This window comes from Muntiacus reevesi, chromosome 3, assembly GCF_963930625.1.
Source record: "Muntiacus reevesi chromosome 3, mMunRee1.1, whole genome shotgun sequence".
In the NCBI taxonomy this organism is placed as follows: domain Eukaryota; kingdom Metazoa; phylum Chordata; class Mammalia; order Artiodactyla; family Cervidae; genus Muntiacus; species Muntiacus reevesi.
This window is the reverse complement of record NC_089251.1, coordinates 10,542,949-10,565,817: the sequence shown is the minus strand read 5'-3', so window position 1 is coordinate 10,565,817 and position 22,869 is coordinate 10,542,949. Positions and strand designations below refer to the sequence as shown.

Here is a 22,869-nt window from a genome sequence, read left to right as displayed (position 1 = left end):
AAGGTTACTCAGCAATAAAAGGTCTCTATTTACCACTTTAGAATGGTTTCCTACGGGAGGAAGGAGAAAGAAGACAAAAGGGAAGGAACAGAGAAGACAATCTTCTGTGGAAGAATGATGCCAATATGGCAAGAATGGAGAAAATGACTACCTCAGTTCTCTACAAGAAGAAGTCAAGAGAAACCCTTTGGAAGAAAATCCCTGATCCAAGGGAATTCTCAGCCACAACCATGTCATCTAAGGGCACCAGGGCACCACCCAGACACAGGAGTGAGGCAGTACCCGAGTCTCCAGGTTGCTGATGGCCTTGGCCTGGCTGCTTCTGGCTGCCAAGAGCTGCTGTCTGGTATCCTCCAAATTCTGCTCAGCAAGTGTTTTCTGTAAGTTGAAAGAAGAGAAAAAGGAAACAGTCATTTCTCCATTGCATATATATTTACTGATATCTACAACACATTAGACTTGTGCAAGGCATGAAGAACATGAATATGCACAAAAAACTCTAAAACAGTAGAGAGAAAATTCACATATTGTGAAGTATACACAGATAAATTTGACAGGTTGTTGACTTGGAGGCTGGGGCAAAGACTAACCCAAGAAAGTATATAACAGAGTGCAACAGTGCTCATAAAGCGGCAGTACAGAGCAGGGAATGCCCACTGCCTCAGGAAAGGAAGAGGTTTGCCTCTTCATAGCTGGCCAGAGCCAAACCAGAGCACCTGGGCAGAGGGAGGACACTCAGTTCAGTTCAGTTGTGTATGACTCTTTGCGATCCCATGGACTGCAGCACGCCAGGCTTCCCTGTCCATCACCAACTCCTGGAGCCTGCTCAAACTCATTTCCATCGAGCTGGTGATGCCATGCAACCATCTCATCCTCTGTCGTCCCCTTATACTACTACCTTCAATCTTTCCCAGCATCAGGGTCTTTTCCAAGCAGTTAGTTCTTTGTATTAGGTGGCCAAAGTACTAGAGTTTCAGCTTCAGCATCAGTTCTTCCAATGAATATTCAGGACTGATTTCCTCTGGGATTGGCTGGATGGATCCCCTTGCAGTCCATGGGACTCTCAAGAGTCTTCTCCAACATCACAGTTCAGAAGTATCAATTCTTTGGCACTCAGCTATCTTTATAGTCCAACTCTCACATCCATACATGATAACTGGAAAAACCATAGCACTGACCAGACGGATCTTTGTCGGCAAAGTAATGTCTCTGCTTTTTAATATGCTATCTAGATTGGTCATAGCTTTTCTTCCAAGATGCTTGTCTTTTAATTTCATGGCTGCGGTCACCCTCTGCAGTGATTTTGGAGCCCAAGGAAATAAAGTCTGTCACTGTTTCCATTGTTTCCCCATCTATTTCTCATGAAGTGATGGGACTAGATGCCACGATCTTAGTTTTCTCAATGTTAAGTTTTAAGCCTACTCTTTCACTCTCCTCTTTCAGTTTCATCAAGAGGCTCCTCAGTTCCTCTTTGCTTTCTGCCATAATGGTGCTGTCATCTGCATATCGGAGGTTATTGATATTTTTCCGAGCAATCTTGATTCCAGCTTCAGCTTCATCCAGCCCAGCATTTCGCATGATATACTCTGCAGATAAGTTAAATAACCAAGGTGACAAGATAAAGCCTCAACATACTCCTTTCCCAATTTGGAACCAGTCTGTTGTTCCATGTCCAGTTCTAACTGTTGCTTCTTGACCTGCATGCAGATTTCTCAGCAGGCAGGTAAGGTGGTCTGGCATTCCCATCTCTCGAAGAATTTTCCACAGTTTGTTGTGATCCACACAGTCAAAGGCTTTGGTGTAGTCAATAAAGCAGAAATAGATTTTTCTGGAACTCTCGTGCTTTTTCGATGATCCAGTGGATGCTGCCAATTTGATCTCTGGTTCTTCTGCCTTTTCTAAATCTGGCTTGAACATCTGGAAGTTCACGGTTCACATACTACTGAAGTCTGACTTAGAGAATTTTGAGCATTACTTTGCTAGTACGTGAGATGAGTGCAATTGTGCAACAGTTTAAACATTCTTCGGCATTGCCTTTCTTTGGGATTGGAATAAAAACAGACCTTTTCCAGTCCTGTGGCCACTGCTGAGTTTTCCAAATTTGCTGGCACATTGAGTGTAGCATTGGACTTTACTTCCATCAGTAGTCACATCCACAAATGGGTGTTTTTGCTTTGGCTCCATCTCTTTATTCTTTCTGGAGTTATTTCTCCACTCTTCTCTGGTAGCATATTGGACATCTACCAACCTGGGGAGTTCATCTTTCAGAGTTATATCTTTTTGCCTTTTCATACGGTTCATGGGTTCTCAAGATAAGAATGCTGAAGTGGTTTCCAATTCCCTTCTCCAGTGGACCACATTTTGTCAGGACATTCCACCATGACCTGTCCATCTTGGGTGGCCCGACAGAGCATGGCTCAAAGTTTCATTGAATTAGATAAGGCTGTTTCAAAGAATAGCAAGGAGGGATAAGAAAGCCTTCCTCAGGGATCAATGCAAAGAAATAGAGGAAAACAATAGAATGGGAAAGACTAGAGAGCTCTTCAAGAAAATTAGAGATACCAAGGGAATAATTCATGCAAAGATGGGCACAATAAAGGACAGAAATGGTACGGACTGAACAGAGGCAGAAGATATTAAGAAGAGGTAGCAGGAATATACAGAAGAACTATACAAAAAAGATCTTCAGGACCCAGAAAACCATGATGGTGTGGTTACTCACCTAGAGCCAGACATCCTGGAATACGAAGTCAAGTGGGTCTGAGGAAGCATCACTACGAACAAAGCTAGTGGAGGTGATATAATTCGAGTTGAGCTATTTCAAATCCTAAAGATGATGCTACAAAAATGCTGCACTCAATATGCCAGAAAATTTGGAAAATTCAGCAGTGGTGACAGGACTGGAAAAAGTCAGTTTTCATTCCAATCCTAAAGAAAGGCAATGCCAAAGAATGGTCAAACTACTGCACCAATTGCACTCATCTCACATACTAGCAAAGTAATGCTCAAAATTCTCCAAGCCAGGCTTCAACAGTACGTGAACCGTGAACTTCCAGATGTTCAAGCTGGATTTAGAAAAGGCAGAGAAACCAAATCAAGTTGCCAACACCCACTGGATCATCGAAAAGGCAAGAGAGTTCCAGAAAAATATCTACTTCTGCTTTACTGACTGCACTAAAGTTTTTGACTATGTGGAGGATCATAACAAACTGCAGAAAATTCTTCAAGAGATGGGAATACCAGATCACCTCATCTGTCTCCTGAGAAATCTGCATGCAGGTCAAGAAGCAACAGTTAGTACTGGACATGGAACAACAGACTGGTTCCAATTGGGAAAGGAGTACATCAAAGCTGCATATTGTCACCCTGCTTATTTAACTTATATGCAGAGTACATTATGGGAAATGCTGGGATGGATGAAGTACAAGCTAAAATCAAGATTGCTGGAAGAAATATCAATAACCTCAGATATGCAGATGACACTGCCCCTACGGCAGAAAGTGAAGAACTAAAGAGTCTCTTGATGAAAGTGAAAGAGGAGAGTGAAAGAGTAGGCTTAAAACTTAACATTGAGAAAACTAAGATCATGGCATCTGGTCCCATCACTTCCTTGCAAATGGATGGGGAAACAATAGTAACAGTGACAGACTTTATTTTCTTGGGCTCCAAAATCACTGCAGATGGTGACTGCAGCCATGAAATTAAAAGACGCTTGCTCCTTGGAAGAAAAGCTTTGACCAACCTAGAGAGCATATTGAAATGCAGAGCATATTGAAATGCACTTTGCCGATAAAGCTATAGTTTTCCCAGTAGTCATGTATGGATTTGAGAGTTGGACTATAAAGAAAGCTGAGCATCAAAGAATTGATGCTTTTGAACTGTGGTGTTGGAGAAGACTCTTGAGAGTCCCTTGGACTGCAAGGGGATCAAACCAGTCCATCCTAAAGGAAATCAGTCCTGAATATTCATTGGAAGGACTGATGCTGAAGCTGAAACTCCAGTACTTCGGCAACCTGATGTGAAGAACTGACTCATCTGAAAACACCCTGATGCTGGGAAAGATTGACGGTGGGAGGAGAAGGGGACAACAGAGGATGAGATGGCTGGATGGCATCACTGATTTGATGGACCTGAGTTTGAGCAAGCTCCGGAAGTTGGTGATGAACAGAGAAGCCTGGCATGCTGCAGTCCATGGGGTCGCAAAGAGTTGGACACTATTGAGCAACTGAACTAAACTGAACTGAGTGCAGCACTTTCACAGCATAATCTTTTAGGACTTGAAATAGCTCAGTTGGAATTTCATCACCTCCACTAGCTTTGTTCATAGTGATGCTTCCTAAGGCCCAGTTGACTTCAGACTGCAGGATTTCTGGCTCTAGGTGAGCCTCCAGGACATCTGGCTCTGGGGAAGACACTAGACATGTGAAATAGCAGGGGACATCTGGGGAACTAAAGCTTCCTGAAAGCCACAGTGATGACGGGTTCAGGTCATGAAACAAGACTGGAAAATTAGACAAAGGGCCAGATCATGAGAAAAGCCTTTTATGTTACAGAAGGAAGCTTGAACTTAATTCTGTAAGCAGTATTTTTCAGAGTGGAGTCATTCAGACAGTAGCATTTGACTTATCTGGGTAGGGGTGGGGAATTTAAGTTTGAGGTTTACTCCAGACTAGTTACCTCTTTCAGAAGTTCCTGCACATGTTCTTCCCCTGAGAGATTCTGCTCTAGTCTCTTCTCCAGGGATGCAACCTTCTCCTGCAAGTGTGTGATGAGTTTTTCTTTCTCTTGAGTTTCAGCAGTGACCTGCAGGTGAAAGCAGAGATTATATTACCCTCTCTCTCCCTCCCTAACCGTCTCCCCTAGAATCATCGTTTCTCTAAAATTTTGTTTCCAACCGCATCCTAGGAGAGCATATAGCCAAGAAATCTTCCCTGAAAATGGAACAGAAAAGATACAAGATCAGAACCCAACACCACTCGGGTATCTGTTTCAGGCTTAGTGCAGTAAGCAGCAAATGCTCCCAATTTAAGCAACTGACGACTGGGAAGGAAGGATGCTATTGCCTCTGTGGAATCTAGCCAAGATGCTATAAAGATGCTCCTCCTCTCTAAAATAACCTTTGTATTGTCGTGATCTACCAGCTAAAGGAATGCTCCTCCCACTCCCATCAAGCATAGATTTAACTCTACTAATCCAGAGTCCAACAGGACCTACAACTTTATACCAGATGCCAAGAACCAAGCTCCCAGCCAATCCTATAATGACCTACAGAAGAATATGCTTGGAAACAGGGGGCTAGATGAAGCGTTAAAATGACAATGTAGCTGTCTTCAGGTTGAACAGAGAACTGAAACAAACGATGGTATTCACCCTGGCTCACAACACAGCAACCACAGGTGAATGACACACAGCAGCGCCTTACACCATGGCCCCAGGCACAGAGCCGCCCACATGTCTACCTCTTCAGCAATGATGGTAGTGATGGCCGTGGTAGGTGGGGACTAACTTTGTTCCTTTAAGTACTGCCAATCTTCAATGCTGCGCAACATCAAAACTGAGGATCCAGGAAGCTTTCATTATATCATTTCTTAGCTCCTCACTGATTCTTACATTCACTGAAGATGCCCGTTCTTCACTCCAAAATAAGGTCGTACAGCATCAACATTTCATTGTGAAGACTAGAACCTCCTCACATATAATTCACTTCCTCAAATTCCCTCACTTTATGCTCTGCTGCTCCAACTCAAGCCACAAACTTTAGACTGCAACTCAGTCAATTCTCTCCTCAGAATAAGATGCAGCTACTTGGGTCCAAGGTTTCAGAAAGAAGCATTTGCCATTCTGATTTCTCACACAGGCAACAACATATATATTAGAGCAGAATTGAAGAATGGTTTCAAGACTGCATAATCCAATAAACTGTGATCAAGCCTATACTCTTTGTGCTGTCTCCCAGGGGTATAATCAACTAGAGCTACTGACTCAAAGAAGCATGGAGGCTGGTCGCAGAGATATACATGTAATTAATTATAAAACAATACAATCATGCTGCAACACAGGGACACATGAGGTGCCATGAGACATCAGAGGCAGAAGGGATTAACCCAGCAATCTGATCAGGCCTCCTAAGCAGGCAAGTCCAGGTGGAAGGTGGGAAGAGGAACAAGCTTCCTGGGTAAAAGGCAGTATGTGTAAAGGGGTAAACAGACAAGTTCAACATGACCAGGAGGTTAGGCAGAGAGGAAGGAAGAAGTGAAGACAACTCCTAAGTCTGTGGCTCAGATGCCTGGTTGAATGGTAATATTATGCAAGGCAGAGAAAACACGGGCAAGAGGGAGTTTGATAGGAAAGAAACACAGTTTTGGCCAGGCTGACCTATCTTTAATGGGTCTCTTACTAATAATGTTGACAACAGGAATGAGAAACAGTATGGTGCAGGAGCAGCTACAGTTTGCAGAGCATGTGCAAGCACTTTCCACTCCTCTAGTTCTTACAATCACCCTCTACTTGACCATTTACAGTGAAACTGAAGTTTAGGAACCAGCCCAATAACACACACCATGCTGACAGAATAAGGATTCAAAACCCAAGCAAGCCTTCCTAATTCAAAGCCTGTACTACGTCCACTACACATCAATATGAACTGAGAAATATAGTTGACCCTTTCCAGTAAAAACCAAAAGAACAAATAAGTCTCATATAAGTCACTGTGTAGGGCAGAGTCAGGGACAGAAAAAAGAATCAATTGCCAATTTCCAGTTAGTTTTCTTTTGCACTATATCCCACATGGAGTGACTCCCCACCTCTGGATGTTCTACTTCAAGCCCTCAGCATTTAATGCACTACAGCTAACACCACACTTAATGGTGAGAAACTCAAAGGCTTCCCACTAAGATTAGATACAAAGATAGGATGTCCCCTCTCCCTACTTCTTTTTAACATCATCTGGAAGTCCTTGCTAATGCAAAAAGGCAAGAAAAAGAAATAAAAGGAATGGAGATAGGGAAGGAAAACATAAAGCTGCTTTTGTCTGCAGATGATATGATCATTTGTGTAGGAAATCCACATGAATCAACAACAACAAAAAAACCTGGAACTTAAAAGTGATTATATCAAGATGGCTGGATACACGGTTCAGTCAGTTCAGTTCAGTTGCTCCGTCATGTCCGACTCTTTGTGATGCCATGGACTGTAGCATGCCAGGCTTCCCTGTCCATCACCAGCTTCCGGAGCTTGCTCAAACTCATGTCCATTGAGTCGGTGATGCAATCCAACCATCTCATCCTCTGTCGTCCCCTTCTCTTCCTGCCTTCAATCTCTCCCAGCATCAGGGTCTTTTCCAATGAGTCAGTTCTTGCATCAGGTGGCCAAAGTACTGGAGTTTCAGCTTCAGCATCAGTCTTTCCAATGAATATTCAGGACTGATTTCCTTTAGGATGGACTGGTTTGATCCCCGTGCAGTCCAAGGGACTCTCAAGACTCTTCTCCAACACCACAGATCAAAAGCATCAATTCTTTGACGCTCAGCTTTATAGTCCAACTCTCACATCCATACAAGACTACTGGAAAAACCACAGCACTGATCAGACGGACTTTTGTTGGCAAAGTAATGTCTCTGCTTTTTAATATGCTGCCTAGGTTGGTCATAACTTTTCTTCCAAGACACTTGTCTCTTCATTTCATGGCTGCAGTTACCATCTGCAGTGATTTTGGAGCCCAAGAAAATAAAGTCTGTCACTGTTTCCATTGTTTCCTCATCTATATAAAATTTCATTGTTTTCCTATATACCAACAATGAACAAGTAAAATTTGAAATAAAAACACTTACTATTTATAGTAAGACTCCAAAAATGAAGTATTTAGGTATAAATCTAACAAAATATGTATAAGATATACAATGGGGAAAACTAAAACTCTGATCAATGCAATTTTTAAAAACTAAGTAAATGGAGTGATACTCCATGTTCATGGATAGGAAAGACTCAATATTGCCAACGAATCAGTTCTTGCCAAGATCAGTTCTTGATATATAGATTCAATGCAATAAAAATTAAAATCCCAGCAAGTTATTTTATAGATATCAACAAACTGACTTTATATGGAGGAGCAAAAGACCCAGAGCAGCCAACACAATGCTAAAGAAGCATAAAGTCAGGACTGCCACTATTGGACTTTAAGACTTACTACAGCTACAGCAATTATGACAGTATGATACTGGCAAAAGAATAGACAAAAAGGTCAATGAACTGAGTAGAGCCCCCACAAATACAGTCAACTGATCTTTGACAAAAGAGCAAAAGAATATTATGGAGCAAAGTCAGTTCCTTCAACAATTGGTGTTAGAAGAATTGGATACCCACATGCAAAAAAAAATAAATGTAGACACAGACCTTACACTGCTCATAAAAATTAATTGAAAGTGGCTCACAGGCCTAAATATAAAACTCAAAACTATGGAACTCCTAGAAGATAACATAGAAGAAAACCTAGATGGCATTGGATATGACAATGATTTGTTAATTACAAAACCAAAGCCATGATCCATGAAAGAAATAACTGACAAGTTGATTTCATCAAAATTAGAAGCTTCTGCTCTGCAAAAGACAATGTCAAGAGAATGAGAAGACAAGGACAAACCAAAGACTAGGAGAAAATATTTGCAAAAGACACATGTGACAAAGGCCTTTATCTAAAACATATTAAAAAAAACTCTTTATGATTCAACAATAAAAAAAAACCCTCAAAAATAAGAAAACAAACAGCTCAAGGCAAAGACAAAAAAGGTACAGGAAAGAAAGAAAGAAAGAAAATCTTTATTTTGCAGATGAAATGATTGCTAGACTCTATAGATCCACTATTAAGCTTAATAAGAGTTATTAAGTTGTGAAAAATTAATATAGAAATATTTCTATATACCAGCAACCAATACAAGAAATACTTTTAAAAATTTAGGATTGGTGTAAAACATAAAGCACCTAGGATAACAAACCTTTATGGGAAAAATGATAGAAGGTTGTTGAAAGTCATTTTTAAAGAAACAACAACACTGAATATCTAGAGTCACAGAGATCATGCTCTTGGATAAGAAAACTCACATGATAAAGTAATCAGTGCTCCCCAAATGCATCTTCAGATTCAATGTACTTCCAATCAATATCCCACCGGGTTTTTTTAAACAGCCTGACAACTTGTTCTGTGGGACAGCAGTGGGCCAAGGATATTCAAAATATCCCTAAAAAAGAACTGGGTTGGGAGGTTTATCTTGTCAGACACCAGAACTTATGCTAACACTGTAGCTATTAAGGCAATGCATAGTATTGTGGAAATACCACAGTGGCATACACCCCAAAGTCCAGGAATGGTTCCATGTACAAATGCAAAACTGAATTGTGATAAAGTTGGCATTTCAGATCAGTGAGAAAACAGATTTTTCAATAAATAGTACTGAAACAATTAAAAAAAAAAAAAAAGACACAGCTCCCTTTCTCACAGCAAAACCACATTTCAGGCATATTAAAGGCCTAGAAACAAAGTCAAAACTATAAAACTTTCAGAAAATAATATAGGAGAATAATGTTATGATTCTGAGTGAGGAAAGATTCTTTTTTTAGATTTTTAAAAAAAGACAAAAGTATAAACTTAAAGGTAAACCATAAATTCAACTATAGTAAAATGAAAAGCTAATATTCAACAGAAGAAACTGTAGCGTATGATGACAAGCTCCAAACTGGGAGAAGATATTTGCAACCCATACAACTGACAAAGGAGCATGGTAGACAGTATATATATAAAGAATTCCAACAATTAATGAGAGAAAGACATAAATGCAATAGAAAATTGGCAAAAGATTTGAAGCAGCACTTCACAGAAGAGGGAAAACAATAGATAAACACATAAAAAGATGCTCAACTTCATTAATAATCTGAGAAAAGCAAATTAAAAATCATGGTGAGAGGGAATCCTCCGGTGGTCCAGTGGTAAGGACTCCTTGCTTTCACTACTGAGGGCCTGGGTTCAATCCTGAACTAAGATCCTATAAGACGTACAGTGTGGCCAAAAAAAAATCACGGTAAGAAAATCTAAAGATGCATTTTACGTTCACCAGACTGGCAAAAATTAAAGGTCTGACAATATCCCACCTTGTCAAGGAAGCAGAGCAACCCAAATTTTCATACTCCACTGGTACAAGTTTGTAAATAACTACCACTGCTATGGAAAAAACTGGGCATTTTCTAATGGAGTTGAAAAGTACAAATCTTTTGACCCAAACTTTTCACATCTCAAATAGACCCCAGAGTTAATTCTTGGTTTTTTGTTTGTTTTTTTTTTTTAATTTTTATTTATTTGGCTGTGCCAGGTCTTAGCTGTGGCATGTGGGATCCAGTTCCCTGACCAGGGATTAAACCTGGGCCCCCAGCACTGGGAGCGTGGAGTCTTAGCCATTGGACTACTAGGGAAGTCTCCAGAGTTAACTCTTTCACAGGCAGACAAAAGTTCACAACAGCCTGGTTTGCGAAAGTAAAGAAGCAGAAAAAATGTTCACTGTCAATAGAACAGATAAAAAAACTCTAGCAATTTCATACTATACAGTTGAGAAAAGATTAACTTATAGCGGCATGTGTCCATATGAATGTGTCTCAGGAACATAATCTTGAGCACAGAAACGCGGTATTAGAAAAATACCTACAGCGTTTCATAAGCCTGGTGAGCTGCAGTCCATGGGGTTGCAAAGAGTTGGACATGACTTGGTGACTGAACAACAAGCATGATACAGGAAAGAAGATGCTGTTTAGGGATAAAATTATAAAGCAAAGAAGTGGAATAATTTCTGGAGAGGCTGACTTAAGAAAGAAATGGGATAGCAGAGAAAGGGCACACCGAGAATCTCAAAGGTAAACATTCCTTTTCTTAACATGGCAGGCGGGAGGAGTAGCTACGTGGGGGTTCATTGGCTTGTTACACTTTTGATCTCACTTACGTGTCATAAATACTATTTCATATCTACTCAGTGTCAACAAGGACAACACAGAAACTGACTCTAAATTCATTTTTATGAGGAAACTGCCCTTCCTCTAGTGCTCTTAGCCTGATGACTGACAACACCGGCCACTTAGCTGATCAGGCTAGAAACCCAGTAATCACCCCAGCACCTCTTTTACTCTCGCTTCTCTCTTATCTCTTTCTTAAATTTGTCTTCTCTCCCATTATTTCCACCCTCCACTCTTGTCAAAGCCACCATGTTATGCCCGGACGATGTAAGAGTTTCCAGCTGGAAACCGTTTCAGTGTTTCCTCTAACAGTCAAGCAACTCACTCCTTTAATGTGTTATCCTTCCAGCCTTCTTCCACCTCCTTGAAGGTGCCACTCATTTTACTGCCTCCAGATGTCTGGGTTTATGGTTTGTGCTATTCTCTATTTAAAATTCTCTGCCATCACCACCACCCCCCCCAACCCGCCCACCTGCTTCAGCAGTTTATCTCAGTTCAAGCATTACTCCCTCAAGGGAAGTGTTCTGTGACTTCAACATGAGACCGGATTCGGTGCCGTCTTCAAAGATCCCACAGCACCCTGTAGTTTCCCTTCAGAGCATGCATCATAGTTTGCAGTCATCTATGTGATTACTGATTAACGTCTCACTGCTCCTCTAGACTAAGTTCCGCAAGGGCAAGGGTGACTGATATCTGTTTTGCTCAGCCTAGTATTTAATAAACACCTAGCACAGAGCACAGTGCTTGATACATAATAAAGCTCAAATTATAGTTTTAGAATGAATGAGGTAACTTAGTGGGGCCAGAGTCTGGAAAGTTAGTTTTTCCAACTATGAAATGAATGAATGGTTCTAATTGATATCAAACAGTCCCATAAAACCCAAAGCTTTATTTCTGTCATCCTCTCTACCCACAAAGTTCCAAGTGTATTCTATACCCTTCTGTATTTTTTGCTTTTGGGCTGTCCTATCCATCCTTGAAATTTCAATTACTCCAGGAAGAGTTCCTTGAACTCTGGAAATGCACTCTCCCTATGGCACACCTCCTGCATTTGAAAAATCTATTTCACTTATTTGGGACTTCCTGAGATGTGAATTTTTTTCTTGTCAAAGAGAAAGTTTGAGTTCTATAAGGAAACAGTAAGCTTTGGAGACAAAACACTATAGGTATCTAGATTTTCTGTGTGATGTGGAGATGAACCTTGTATCACAGTCATTCATTTGTGTAAGACCTATTTATTGGGTACTCCTTGTTGTGAGGCAACTAAGCCCATCTGGAGGCAGACTTGTTACACTAGGAACTAAAGAGATGTGGGCTGCACGAGAAACACAACCAGACATCCTGATGCAGAAATTTCTGCAGGTTTAGTTTTTACCCCATTCATGAATCCTAGGAACTTGGGTCCATTCCTAGTACTCTTCTTACCTTTTGCAAATCAATGGAAAGTTGTTGAATGAATGCTTGGAGCTCCTGTTCCTTTTGCTCCAGGACTGTGATCTTATTCTCTGCACCTGTTTTCGAAGCTGTCACACGATCTCTTCATTGAAAGGAAGCAGATAATGAACAAATTTGAATATCTCATCTAAGACACATTCTTTCACAGGAAAAATACACATGGTTCTTTACATGTCAGGGCTGCAAACATTAGCCATGTGAAGATTATCCATGGATAAGACTCCCGGATTCTCTCTGAAGCAGAAGTCCCAAGAGAAAAATTCCACCCAGGTTTGAACAAGAAATCCTGATCTGCCTTTAGCTACTCAACAGTATAGCAACTAAAACAATCTAAATTGCTTGGCAGGGTTGGAGGTGTTCTGAGCTCAAGTCAGAGGAGTGAGGGTTTGGGAACGGACAAATCCAGAAGACTTTGCAGGAACTAAGATCAGAAAGTGCCACAGTGAACAATGGGGAAAGACAGATAGGCTCAAGCCAGGGCTACACTAACACCGCTTCCCATGGGCCCCACAGACCAAGCAAGAACCTCTGCTCTTCCAGCGCTGAGTACTGTCTCTGCAGTTCTTCCAGCTTCTGGCTTAAGTCTAACGAAATCTGACTGGACGTCACCAATTCCTCCCGGGTGCGACTAAGTTCTCTGGTTCGTGCCTCCAATTCTTGCTCCATTTTCCCCAAGCTTTCTTCTTTTTTTAAAAGCTGATACAAAGACATAAAGTTTCATTGGGCTACTACTAAGAAATACACTTGCAAAAAAAAATCTGGACCAAGGACTTCCCTGGTGGTCCAGAGGCTAAGACTGTGCTTCCTATACAGGATGCCCAGGTTCGATCCTTGGTCAGGTAATTAGATCTCACATGCTGCAACTAAGAGTTCACAAGCCACAGCTAAGACCCAGCGCAGCCAAATAAATAAATAAAAATTGAAATTTAAAAAATCTGGACCAGTAAGGCAAGTTTTTATAATATTTTTGTGAGCTTAGAAGCGATCTTATAGGCCCAGTAGTTTAAAAAGAAAAATGAAAGACATATCAAACAGAACTTCTCTATTTTAATAAATTGAAAGACATACAAATAGGATAAATATCAAAGACAACTAAGGTATATTTATCAGCAGTTAGAGTCACGACTAGCAAAATCATAGTAACTAAACATCTACTGAGGATTTAGCTTCTAAGACAAAAATGCGCACCATGTGCTTTACTTTACTTAGTTCCTGTTGCTGGAATCCCTCTAATTCATCCATTTCATCTCTTCTTTGGAAAAGATTCAAACTCTGGTTCTTCATTTCCTGTAACTGAGCTGTCAGAAACCTTTTATCCTATGCAGAAGAAGAAGACATTAGCTCAGGCAACCAGGACATGAGAAATCTGTATTATATAACCAGAATTCTTAACAATGGAAAACCTTCAGGCAATCTCTTGTCAGTAGCAATAATACATGGAAAATGGGAAGCTTTATGGTAATTATTTACAAAATTACCTACAAATTTTTTAAGGTAGAAAGGGATTTTTTTTTTAAATGATAGTTGTGGAAAGAGGAAGAAGAGCTCCAAAAGCTTAACATTTGAAGTGCTTCTATTTGATTAGCAATTGCAGATATCCATTTGACAAGTCTATCTCAGTGACATAGTGAACTGGTTGAATAACATGCATAACTGGAATAAGACTGATTCTATTAAGACATTAGATGGATTTAAGTAGAACCGGTTTCAGTTAATATATTCAGACAGCAAGTCAACAAAAACTAGACATGACTGGTGCTGGGAAGTTACAATTTACTATTCCCAAGATGAATTCTCTTCAGGACAAACTCTGGCTATTACAGTTTCCAATTCTTGATTGAAAAGACATTAAAATTCTAAAAAAAATTTTTCCAAAAATCACTATGGTTTAAAAGACCTACATAGATGTCTCATTACTCTTTCTTGGTCTAAAATCTTTCCCAACTCCTGTGGGGGTGAGGGAGTGGGGAGAAAAGAGCTCTTAGTGAACTGAAATAGATTTTATTTACTTTAGTCCTATATGCATCCCCCTTTACCATAATCTTCAAAGATGAAAAAATAGTCCAATAAGAATTTAACTGCTACCATCTTAAGAGTTTCTTTTAAGACAAGAAAACTTTAACCTAACCCATACCTTTATATTTAAGAGGATCATCATTAACACCATGTTTATATATATGTATGTATGAGTATATATACATATTTTTTTTAAGCACAAGTTTCTTTGGGAGACAGCTTGATTTTTCTGTAATTCTTCCCTTATGTAAATACGTTAAGGCATTCTGATAGCTTGCATAATCAGATTTCTTTAGAACACACAAAGAAAACTGCTGGTTTAATTGGTGTTTTATCCCAAGAATGGTGCAATAATAAAACACATTCTTTTAACAGTAACTATTTTACAGTTGAATATATCAATCTGAGAAATCATTTTCATCATAAAGAGTAAGTTAGTACTCAATGAAAAGAAGGAATGAATTAGGAAGCAGCATATAATTTGGGTTGAGCAAACTGACAATTGATTATTTTAAATTAAAATGTGTTTCTAATTGTAGGTGTGAAATTTCATCTTCCTTTTCATGTCTCAAGAGCCAGGAACACATTACATAAGGCACCTACACAGTGTCATGGTGCTGGAATAATCAATTCTTCTCATCTATGTCTAGCTAAGAAGTTCTCTTATCTGCTCAGCCTTCAGAAATGTCCTCCTTCCCCACTGCATTCTCAAAAAGTATTCCTAGTGTTACCACTGTGTCAGTCAGGGCTCTAGCAGGAAACAGACTCAAATCAGGGATTTTGGAGTGTCTAATAGACTTTTCAAAGCTGTGGGTTGGGTAAGAAAATCCAAAAGAGATAATGTGCTTGTAGCAGTTGGGCATAAAGGGGGCAAAGGTATAAACAGGTTATAAGAAACACAGGAAGAGGAACTATATCTGAGGGCGAACCAAAGGTAAAACTGGAGCTGGAACCTTTGGCCATGGGATGCAATCAAGTAGAAGGGACCTCACACGGAGATGGCAGGGGGAATAAACTTCTGATCACACTCTTCCACCCAGCTCTCTCCGTGTTCCCCACTGGCGCCCTCAGTTACAAGCCAGAGGGCAATGGAGCCCTGCTGATGCAGTCCCTATGGGCCTTCAGGCACAGAGAAAGGGAGGAGATGGGTAGAGAGGACGCCAAGAGGGACCAACAGCAGATACCCAGCACACCCACCGAGAAAAACAAGGACAAGAGCTTTCCAAGTCAGTGTCTGATCACCTGGCACCCTGCTTTCAAAAAGTGGCAACAGTGTACTAGGTACTGGAGAAAGCACTTTCCAAGCCCCAGAGAAGAGGCCAATATTCACAAGGAGACAAAAATAAGATGAACTAACCTTTTCAAGCTGATCCACTTTTTCTGACCATTCCTAAAACAAAACAATAAAGAAGTACAGTTTCCAGGCAAGAGTATCAACAAAATCAAGATTTTCAGAAAACAAAATAACCCTCCCACCCTACCCAAAGAAATATATCAACCAAACAAAATAGCACATTAAAAGAACCATGATATTGGCTTAATAGTAAGAAAGCCAAGAGTCCTAAAAGGAGAAGAAAATGAATTTTATATAAAATTCTAGAGCACAAATATAAGCCTGCAAACTTTTCCTAAGCAGGGCACATAAAGCTATAGAGTTCTTCTGATGCAGCTTTCAGTCTACGGCCATACCACCCTGAACGCGCCCGATCTCGTCTGATGCAGCTTTCAGCTTCTTAATGAGTCTCTGTCTTTGGGTACTGTTATTATTTCTTAGGAGTGGGTAGCCGGGAGCAGCTGAGTTGGTAACTCTGCAACTGATACTTAAAAATTAATTTACTGAAAAAGAGGTGAAGAGGGTGGTCTTCAGCAGCCCCTGATCATTATTTTCCTTCTCATTTTAATTTTTACCAATATCCTTCATGCCATCTGGTAAAAGTTAAAGAAAAAGGATTATGCCTTTTATTCACCAATCACAGAAGAGGGGAAAAAATAATGATTGGGACAAAAGGCTATATCCTAAATGCCTAAAATTAAGTCCACCAATGCTAGATTATCTCTTCATTTATATACATTCACACCACAGTTATTAACTAAGTATTGGTGAATGATGTTTTTTCCTAGCTGGTTAATGACTGAGATGACTAATACACACTGTAAAACAACCCAAGCACTTACTGCAGATGAAACAAATTGTGTTTTCTTGAATGCAATGTAATATATTGACACTGTCTTAATAAATCAAAATGATCATTACAGTGCAAGCATGCTGTCGCTTCAGTTGTGTCCAACTCTGTGCGACCCCATAGGTGGCAGCCCAAAAGGCTCCTCTGTCCCTGGGATTCTCCAGGCAAGAATACTGGAGTGGGTTGCCATTTCCTTCTCCAATGCATGCATGCATGCTAAGATGCTTCAGTCATGTCTGACTCTGCCACCCCATAGACGGCAGCCCACCAGGCTCCTCTGTCCCTGGGATTCTCCAGGCAAGAATACTGGAGTGGGTTGCCATTTCTTTCTCCACAATCATTACAATATTTGATGATTATCTTAAATTTAAAATGCCACTGAACAAAATAAACTTTATAATTACTATAATAACCAGTAATAGTATTATTTTCCTTTTCTACTATCATTTATTCACATCTTTCAATGGATGCTTCTATTGAGGTTACAGAAGACCCCCTCAGTCTAGCTGGCTGGAGATGAAGAAACTTGGGACAGAGGTTGTAAGGACTATGTACATCATGGATGACTGCTAGCTTAATAGCACCTTCTTCTGCACTATCAAGGCAACTGCTTTGGGACTAGGCTTTCAGACAGGTTTTTGGAGGGCAGAGACTTTTTTCCCCTTATCTTGGGGCTCACAACCAGATTATGGACACACTACTTCCTTACCTTCTCTATTTTACACAGCTACACAGTTGGAAAAGGATACTCTCACATATGGACATATTTCATGATCATAACTATAAAGTTTCTGGATAATTTCCCACCCTACAGTGAAACAAACTCTCAAAGAACTTACATAGCACATTTCTTTTCTCCTAGATTGTAAATATTTTCTACCAGGTTTATGGCATGAGATTTGAAATCACGTCACTAAGTGAAATTTTTCCACCAGTTTTGGGCAGTGCCACACATAAAATACCTGGTCCTTTCTGGCTAATGCCAAAGCCAGTCCTTCTGCCATTTTGGCTCTGTTGGCTTGGAATGTCTCATTCTGCTCTTGAAATTTCCGCATGGAAGCTGTTAATAAAGAGGCTCTATTTGAGATATGGAGATATTTCAGAAACAGCATGACAAACAGCCCATGTGATTATAACTGTCACCTAACAAAAAAGGCCATGTCACAAAAGTGGATTATGAGACTGGGAAAACCCTGACCCATCTTGACTTTCCCAGAAGCTTTTGGCCTTAGTAACAGACCTCAGTTCTGTTTTAGCTTATTTCCTACTGTTTGCTGTTGTTGCTGTCAAGTATACACATTTAGGAAAATGTCAAAGGGTACTTTTAAAATGATACGGTGATAGAACACTGAGTCAGGTAGCCTGCCAGAAAACACCAGTGCTATTGCTAAGTGATGGCTACTACTATTTAATAGAATTAAAACAAAAGTCAAAACAAAGCAAAACAAACCTTTCTTTCACTTTTCCTTAAAAAAATTTTTTTAGCATATATTATATCCACAAAAAATACCTTTCTACTTCTACTAGCATCTTTCTTGGATTGAACCCAAAGGAAAACATATAATTTAGGGTAAACTAAACAAAATGTATGTCCTATTGTTGGAGGAGTGAAGATAGAGATTTCTCCCAGTTATTGAACATAGCAGCTACGAAGTTCTAGCTATAGCTAGAACCAAAGTTTCTTAATCTAGGCCCATGGATAGGCACTAGACTTTCCTAATATCCAAGGGCAGCCCAAAAACCAGTTAACTGGATGATACACATAATATCCTTCTCCTAGGAAACATGCCCATAAGACAACATAAGTATGAATTATAGGTTTATAACTATCAGATAAATGTCAACTCAATTAAGAAGTATGCTACTCATATAATAAAGATTTGAGCTATGATGAAAGGCAAAGTTAACCATACACTACTGTTTTGTTTCAAAAAACTAAACTCTGGAAAGATTGAAAAAAGCAGGAAAAAAAATACGTACAATCCTGGTGTTTTTCTAAGGCAATTTCAAGCTTCTCTTTTATCTTCTGCAAGGTGCGGACCTGTTCAGCATAGTCTTGGGTGAGGAGGGTGACGCACATACCAGGCATGGACAAACATCAGGAAAGGAAGTTAATTAAACAAAACAAAACAAACAAAAAAAATGAATGAAAATGATGATGATTTTCTCAACCTGAAAACCATTCCTGTTAAGGAAAGCTGGGCAGACAGCCTCCCATTAACAATGAACAACACAGGCAAACAAGTATAGTACAAACTACCCACAGTGTAAATGTTGACTACAAACAGGCAGATTTGTTTAGCCTAGAGAAAGAACAAGAATGGACCTGGTCTGGTCATCACAAATGCCCTGCCATGAAAACCACTATTATCTCATTACTGAATTTCAAATCTCAGTTTACACTGTCCTTCCCATTCTTGGCAGTAGGACGGATCAAGAGAACTCACTGAACAGCTGACGTGCAGCCCACACGACTGAGTGACAGCGGTCAGGACAACAGCAAAACCTCGCCACAGCAGGGCCTCTGCAACAGAAGTACTGCACTCTCTAGATTAAAGTCAGCTTCCTTTCCTTACTGAACTCTCTGGAATAAAGTCAGCCACAGAACTGAGTGGCCTATGCCATGTTAAAGGTAAACTCAGAATTAATTACCAGGGTCGCCAAAGAAGATAGCATGATACAGTGGACAAGTATACAGGCTCTATTTCAAATCCCAACTGAGTCAGTCCTTAGCTGAGAGACCTTAAGCAAATGACTGATCCTAAGTATTAGTTTCTTCATTTATGAAATTATGGTATTAACTGTATCTACCACAAAGGACGTATTAGATAATAAATGAAATGTTCTATTGCCTCAATTAGATAATAAACTAAGTGCTTTAGGCAAGTGGGACGCAATGCTCAATAAAGAGTAGCTGCTATTGTGGTTGTTCTTATTCATACTGAGCCTAGGACATAAATGCACTTAATTAATGTCAGTTTTCTTGCCTGTCCCTCCTCTAACATCAGTCAAGCCCAAACAATTTAGGGAAGATGCATATTACCTTACAGCTTTCTCCCCAACACTGAACAAGTGTAAAGTTATTTCACCTCTGTTACTGATACTGCTTACAGGCAGAGGTCATAGGATAATAACACTTGAGTTTCAAGCAGACTGTAGTGAAAAGCAGGGACTCTACCATCAAGCAAATCTGGGTTTGAATTCCAGCTCTACCACCTACTACCTGTGTGACCTTAATCTCACTAAGTCTTGTTAGCCTAGACCGAGAACAAAATGAGATAATAGGCTGTCTAGTAGCTGTGAGTTACACTATAGCCTTGGTAACTACACACACACAAATATCTCACATACAACTTGGTGAATTCTGTAGTCTGCTGCTTTCATTCCAGTAAAATGGGCATAAGGTCAAGGGACAAAAACACACACAGAAACTACTGACCATTTCTCAGGCTGAAGCTTTCAAAATGTATCCACTGGCAGAAACCAAAATAAGAACTTACAACTCTATGACTGACATGCCCTGCTCAGGCAAAGAATATAATAGGAGTTGTGTAAATTATAAACTGCACACAAAAGACATAACGAGAGTTACAGCTTCTATACAGGTGCTGAAGTTCAAAGTACCACTAAAGAGTAGCCCAAAGACCCAGAATGATATTACACAGGTGATATGTATCTCAGGGAGTGGCAATGTAGCACCAAACTATGGCTGGTGCCGAAGAATCCAATATCTGTAGACCATTCCATGAAAATGCTATCCCTAGCCCTTTCCGCCTGAAGCAAGTTTGGCCAATGGAAGAAAGATGGCTAAATCTACAGGCAATTTTTAATACATTTATATCCACAGCTAGAAATCTCAGGAGCAGAAAAAGGTAAGTTTTTTTTTTTTTTAACTTTAAAACTTCAGTTTTGGATTTACACTATTCAATACACTAATAAAAGAAGGAAACAAAGGGGGTACGAGTTGCTCCTTTTTGACTAAGAAGATCAAATTATGTCAGAATAACTGTAAGGTTATGCTATGTGGCTTTTTAATAGGGAAAGAGGGTCAGGTGCAAGGCAATTTTCCCTTGGTGGCTTCTTATGAGTTCCTGGACATACCAGAAAGTCTGGCCTCTAATTTCCGTATTTGTTCATTCCTTCTCAAAAGCTGGGATGAAAGATCTTCTCTGGAGCTGCTTCCATCAGAAGCCTGTTGAGACAGAGACGCTGTATTCATATATGGATTTTTAGCAGCATGGGACCACATAACCAGAAAGCGACAACTCTTATTTCAGGTTTGGCTACCCTTTAAATGATCACTAAAAAGCTTCTCTACCTATAAAGGAGAAGCAATACTCTCTTCATCTATAAAGTGAGGAGATATAAGATGCAAAACAGATACATTGTGTGTGTGTGTGTGTGTACATGGTATTGGAATACACGGTGGGAAACAAATCCAATTATCTTCTGGACCCAGGAGTCAAACTGGGGTCTCCTGCACTGCAGGCAGATTCTTTACCAGCTGAGCTACCAGGGAAGCCCATGATCATATTGTAACAAGTACATAATACAAAAAATATATTTTCAGATAAGAAAGTAAATCACTTTACTTTTCCAAAGGTAAAATCCTGGGGTAAAGGGAGGAAGGCTCTTTAGCAAGGGATTGAAGGCTAATGCCTGTCACTGGGACTTTCCTGGTGCTCCAGTGGTTGAGAATCTGCCTTCCAGTGCAGAGGATGTGGGTTTGATCCCTGATCCAGGAACTAAGACTCCACATGCGCCGGGGCAACTAAGCCTGTGTGCCGCAATGAAAGCTCTCAAACACCACAACGAAGATCTTGCAAGACACAACTAAGAATGGATGTAGCCATAAATGAATAAATATTTTAAAAAAGAATCTATCACTGACATTGATAAAATTTCAGTATCTTCATCTGTAAAACAAAGGGATTTCAATCTATGGTTCTAAAATGTGTCAAAACCTTTAGCAGATAATATATATTCAGTAAATTATTATATTAATGAGACACCAAATTTTCCCAATAATCTAGATTATTAAAACATATGGGCACTATTATTACTTTGGGCAATGTTTACTACTGTTAATAAATAAATCACTTTATCTTTCTACATTTGATTATAAAATTTTAAAAATACAGAAGAGTAGGGAGAGTGGTTTACTTAACAATCTCTACTTTAACAATTGCTGATTTTTCCCATATTTGCTTCATCAAATTTTATTATAGTACTTTAAATCACAGACATCATGACATTTCATCCTCAACATTTTGACAAACACTTATAAAACATAAAAAATTTTCCTTTATAGCCATAATACCATTATTATACCTAACAAAATTAAAAATAATAGTATCTAATATCCAGTCCTCAGTCTTCCCCATTTATTGCTAAAATAATGAGTGGTTCAAAGGTTCATTTTAAATATTCATTTATCCATCTACCCATTTGCTCATCCAACATTTATGGAGGCCCAGTCACAGGAATGATTAAAGGGGGTTTCAGGATGTGGCAGGCCCAGGCTAAAGCCACATCGTCACCACTTATAAACTACAAGAACTTGGACCAGTTGGTCAACTTCTCTGTGCACTGGCTTCCTCACATGTAAAATGTGGTTAACAAAAATAATTGGCATCACAGAGGTGTGATGAGGAGTAAACAAATCAAAATCTGTCAGGTCTAAAACAGAGCCTAGCACATAATTAGCTTTAATATACAGTAGTAAAAATTATGATTATTATTGGTAATGAGACACCTATTCTTAGTATTGTTTTCAGCACTGTGAACAGTGATGAAAAGGAGTCCCTGTCTACAACAGCAGTAGTTGCAGCAACTACTAATTACGAAGTGCTTAAGAGCCAGGCACTACTAAGTTTTTTATGCACTATGCAGAAAAGAGCTCATGTAGTTGGCCTGAGACTGCTATCCTTGGCAAAGCCGGCTTGTAAGTTGAGCCCCTGGCTAGCCCATGGGAACTTAGATTTTACAAGGCTTCTCACCACTCCTGATAAGAATGGCTCATGGTACCCAAACTAATTGTGCAAAAAAATGTGATTTATGCCTAACATGTGAAAGGTTGCTGCTAAGAGCCGTGAACGACGCCGGGATTCATGGCCTCCAGAGGAGATGAATTTGATCTGGGACCAGAGATGAGGCTTGATCACTCAGAGCTCTTGTGCAGCAAAGTTTTATTAAAGTATAAAAAGAGATAGAGAAAGCTTCTGACA

At 39.8% G+C, this 22,869-nt stretch overlaps 1 protein-coding gene across 4 annotated transcripts in view; it reads right to left on the bottom strand.

Annotated features, from left to right (window-relative positions):
- GOLGA1 (golgin A1) overlaps nucleotides 1-22,869 on the bottom strand; it is a 49,125-nt gene that overhangs the window by 20,783 nt on the left and 5,473 nt on the right. For all 4 annotated transcript variants that reach the window (XM_065928461.1, XM_065928463.1, XM_065928462.1 and 1 more), the window contains 9 exons: nucleotides 20,744-20,834; nucleotides 18,623-18,697; nucleotides 17,605-17,702; nucleotides 15,817-15,849; nucleotides 13,632-13,760; nucleotides 12,970-13,139; nucleotides 12,414-12,525; nucleotides 4,678-4,803; nucleotides 283-378 (listed from right to left, as the gene is read on the bottom strand). In XM_065928461.1, the coding sequence (XP_065784533.1) occupies nucleotides 283-378; nucleotides 4,678-4,803; nucleotides 12,414-12,525; nucleotides 12,970-13,139; nucleotides 13,632-13,760; nucleotides 15,817-15,849; nucleotides 17,605-17,702; nucleotides 18,623-18,697; nucleotides 20,744-20,834 (930 nt within the window). The remainder of the gene's footprint in view (nucleotides 1-282; nucleotides 379-4,677; nucleotides 4,804-12,413; nucleotides 12,526-12,969; nucleotides 13,140-13,631; nucleotides 13,761-15,816; nucleotides 15,850-17,604; nucleotides 17,703-18,622; nucleotides 18,698-20,743; nucleotides 20,835-22,869) is intronic.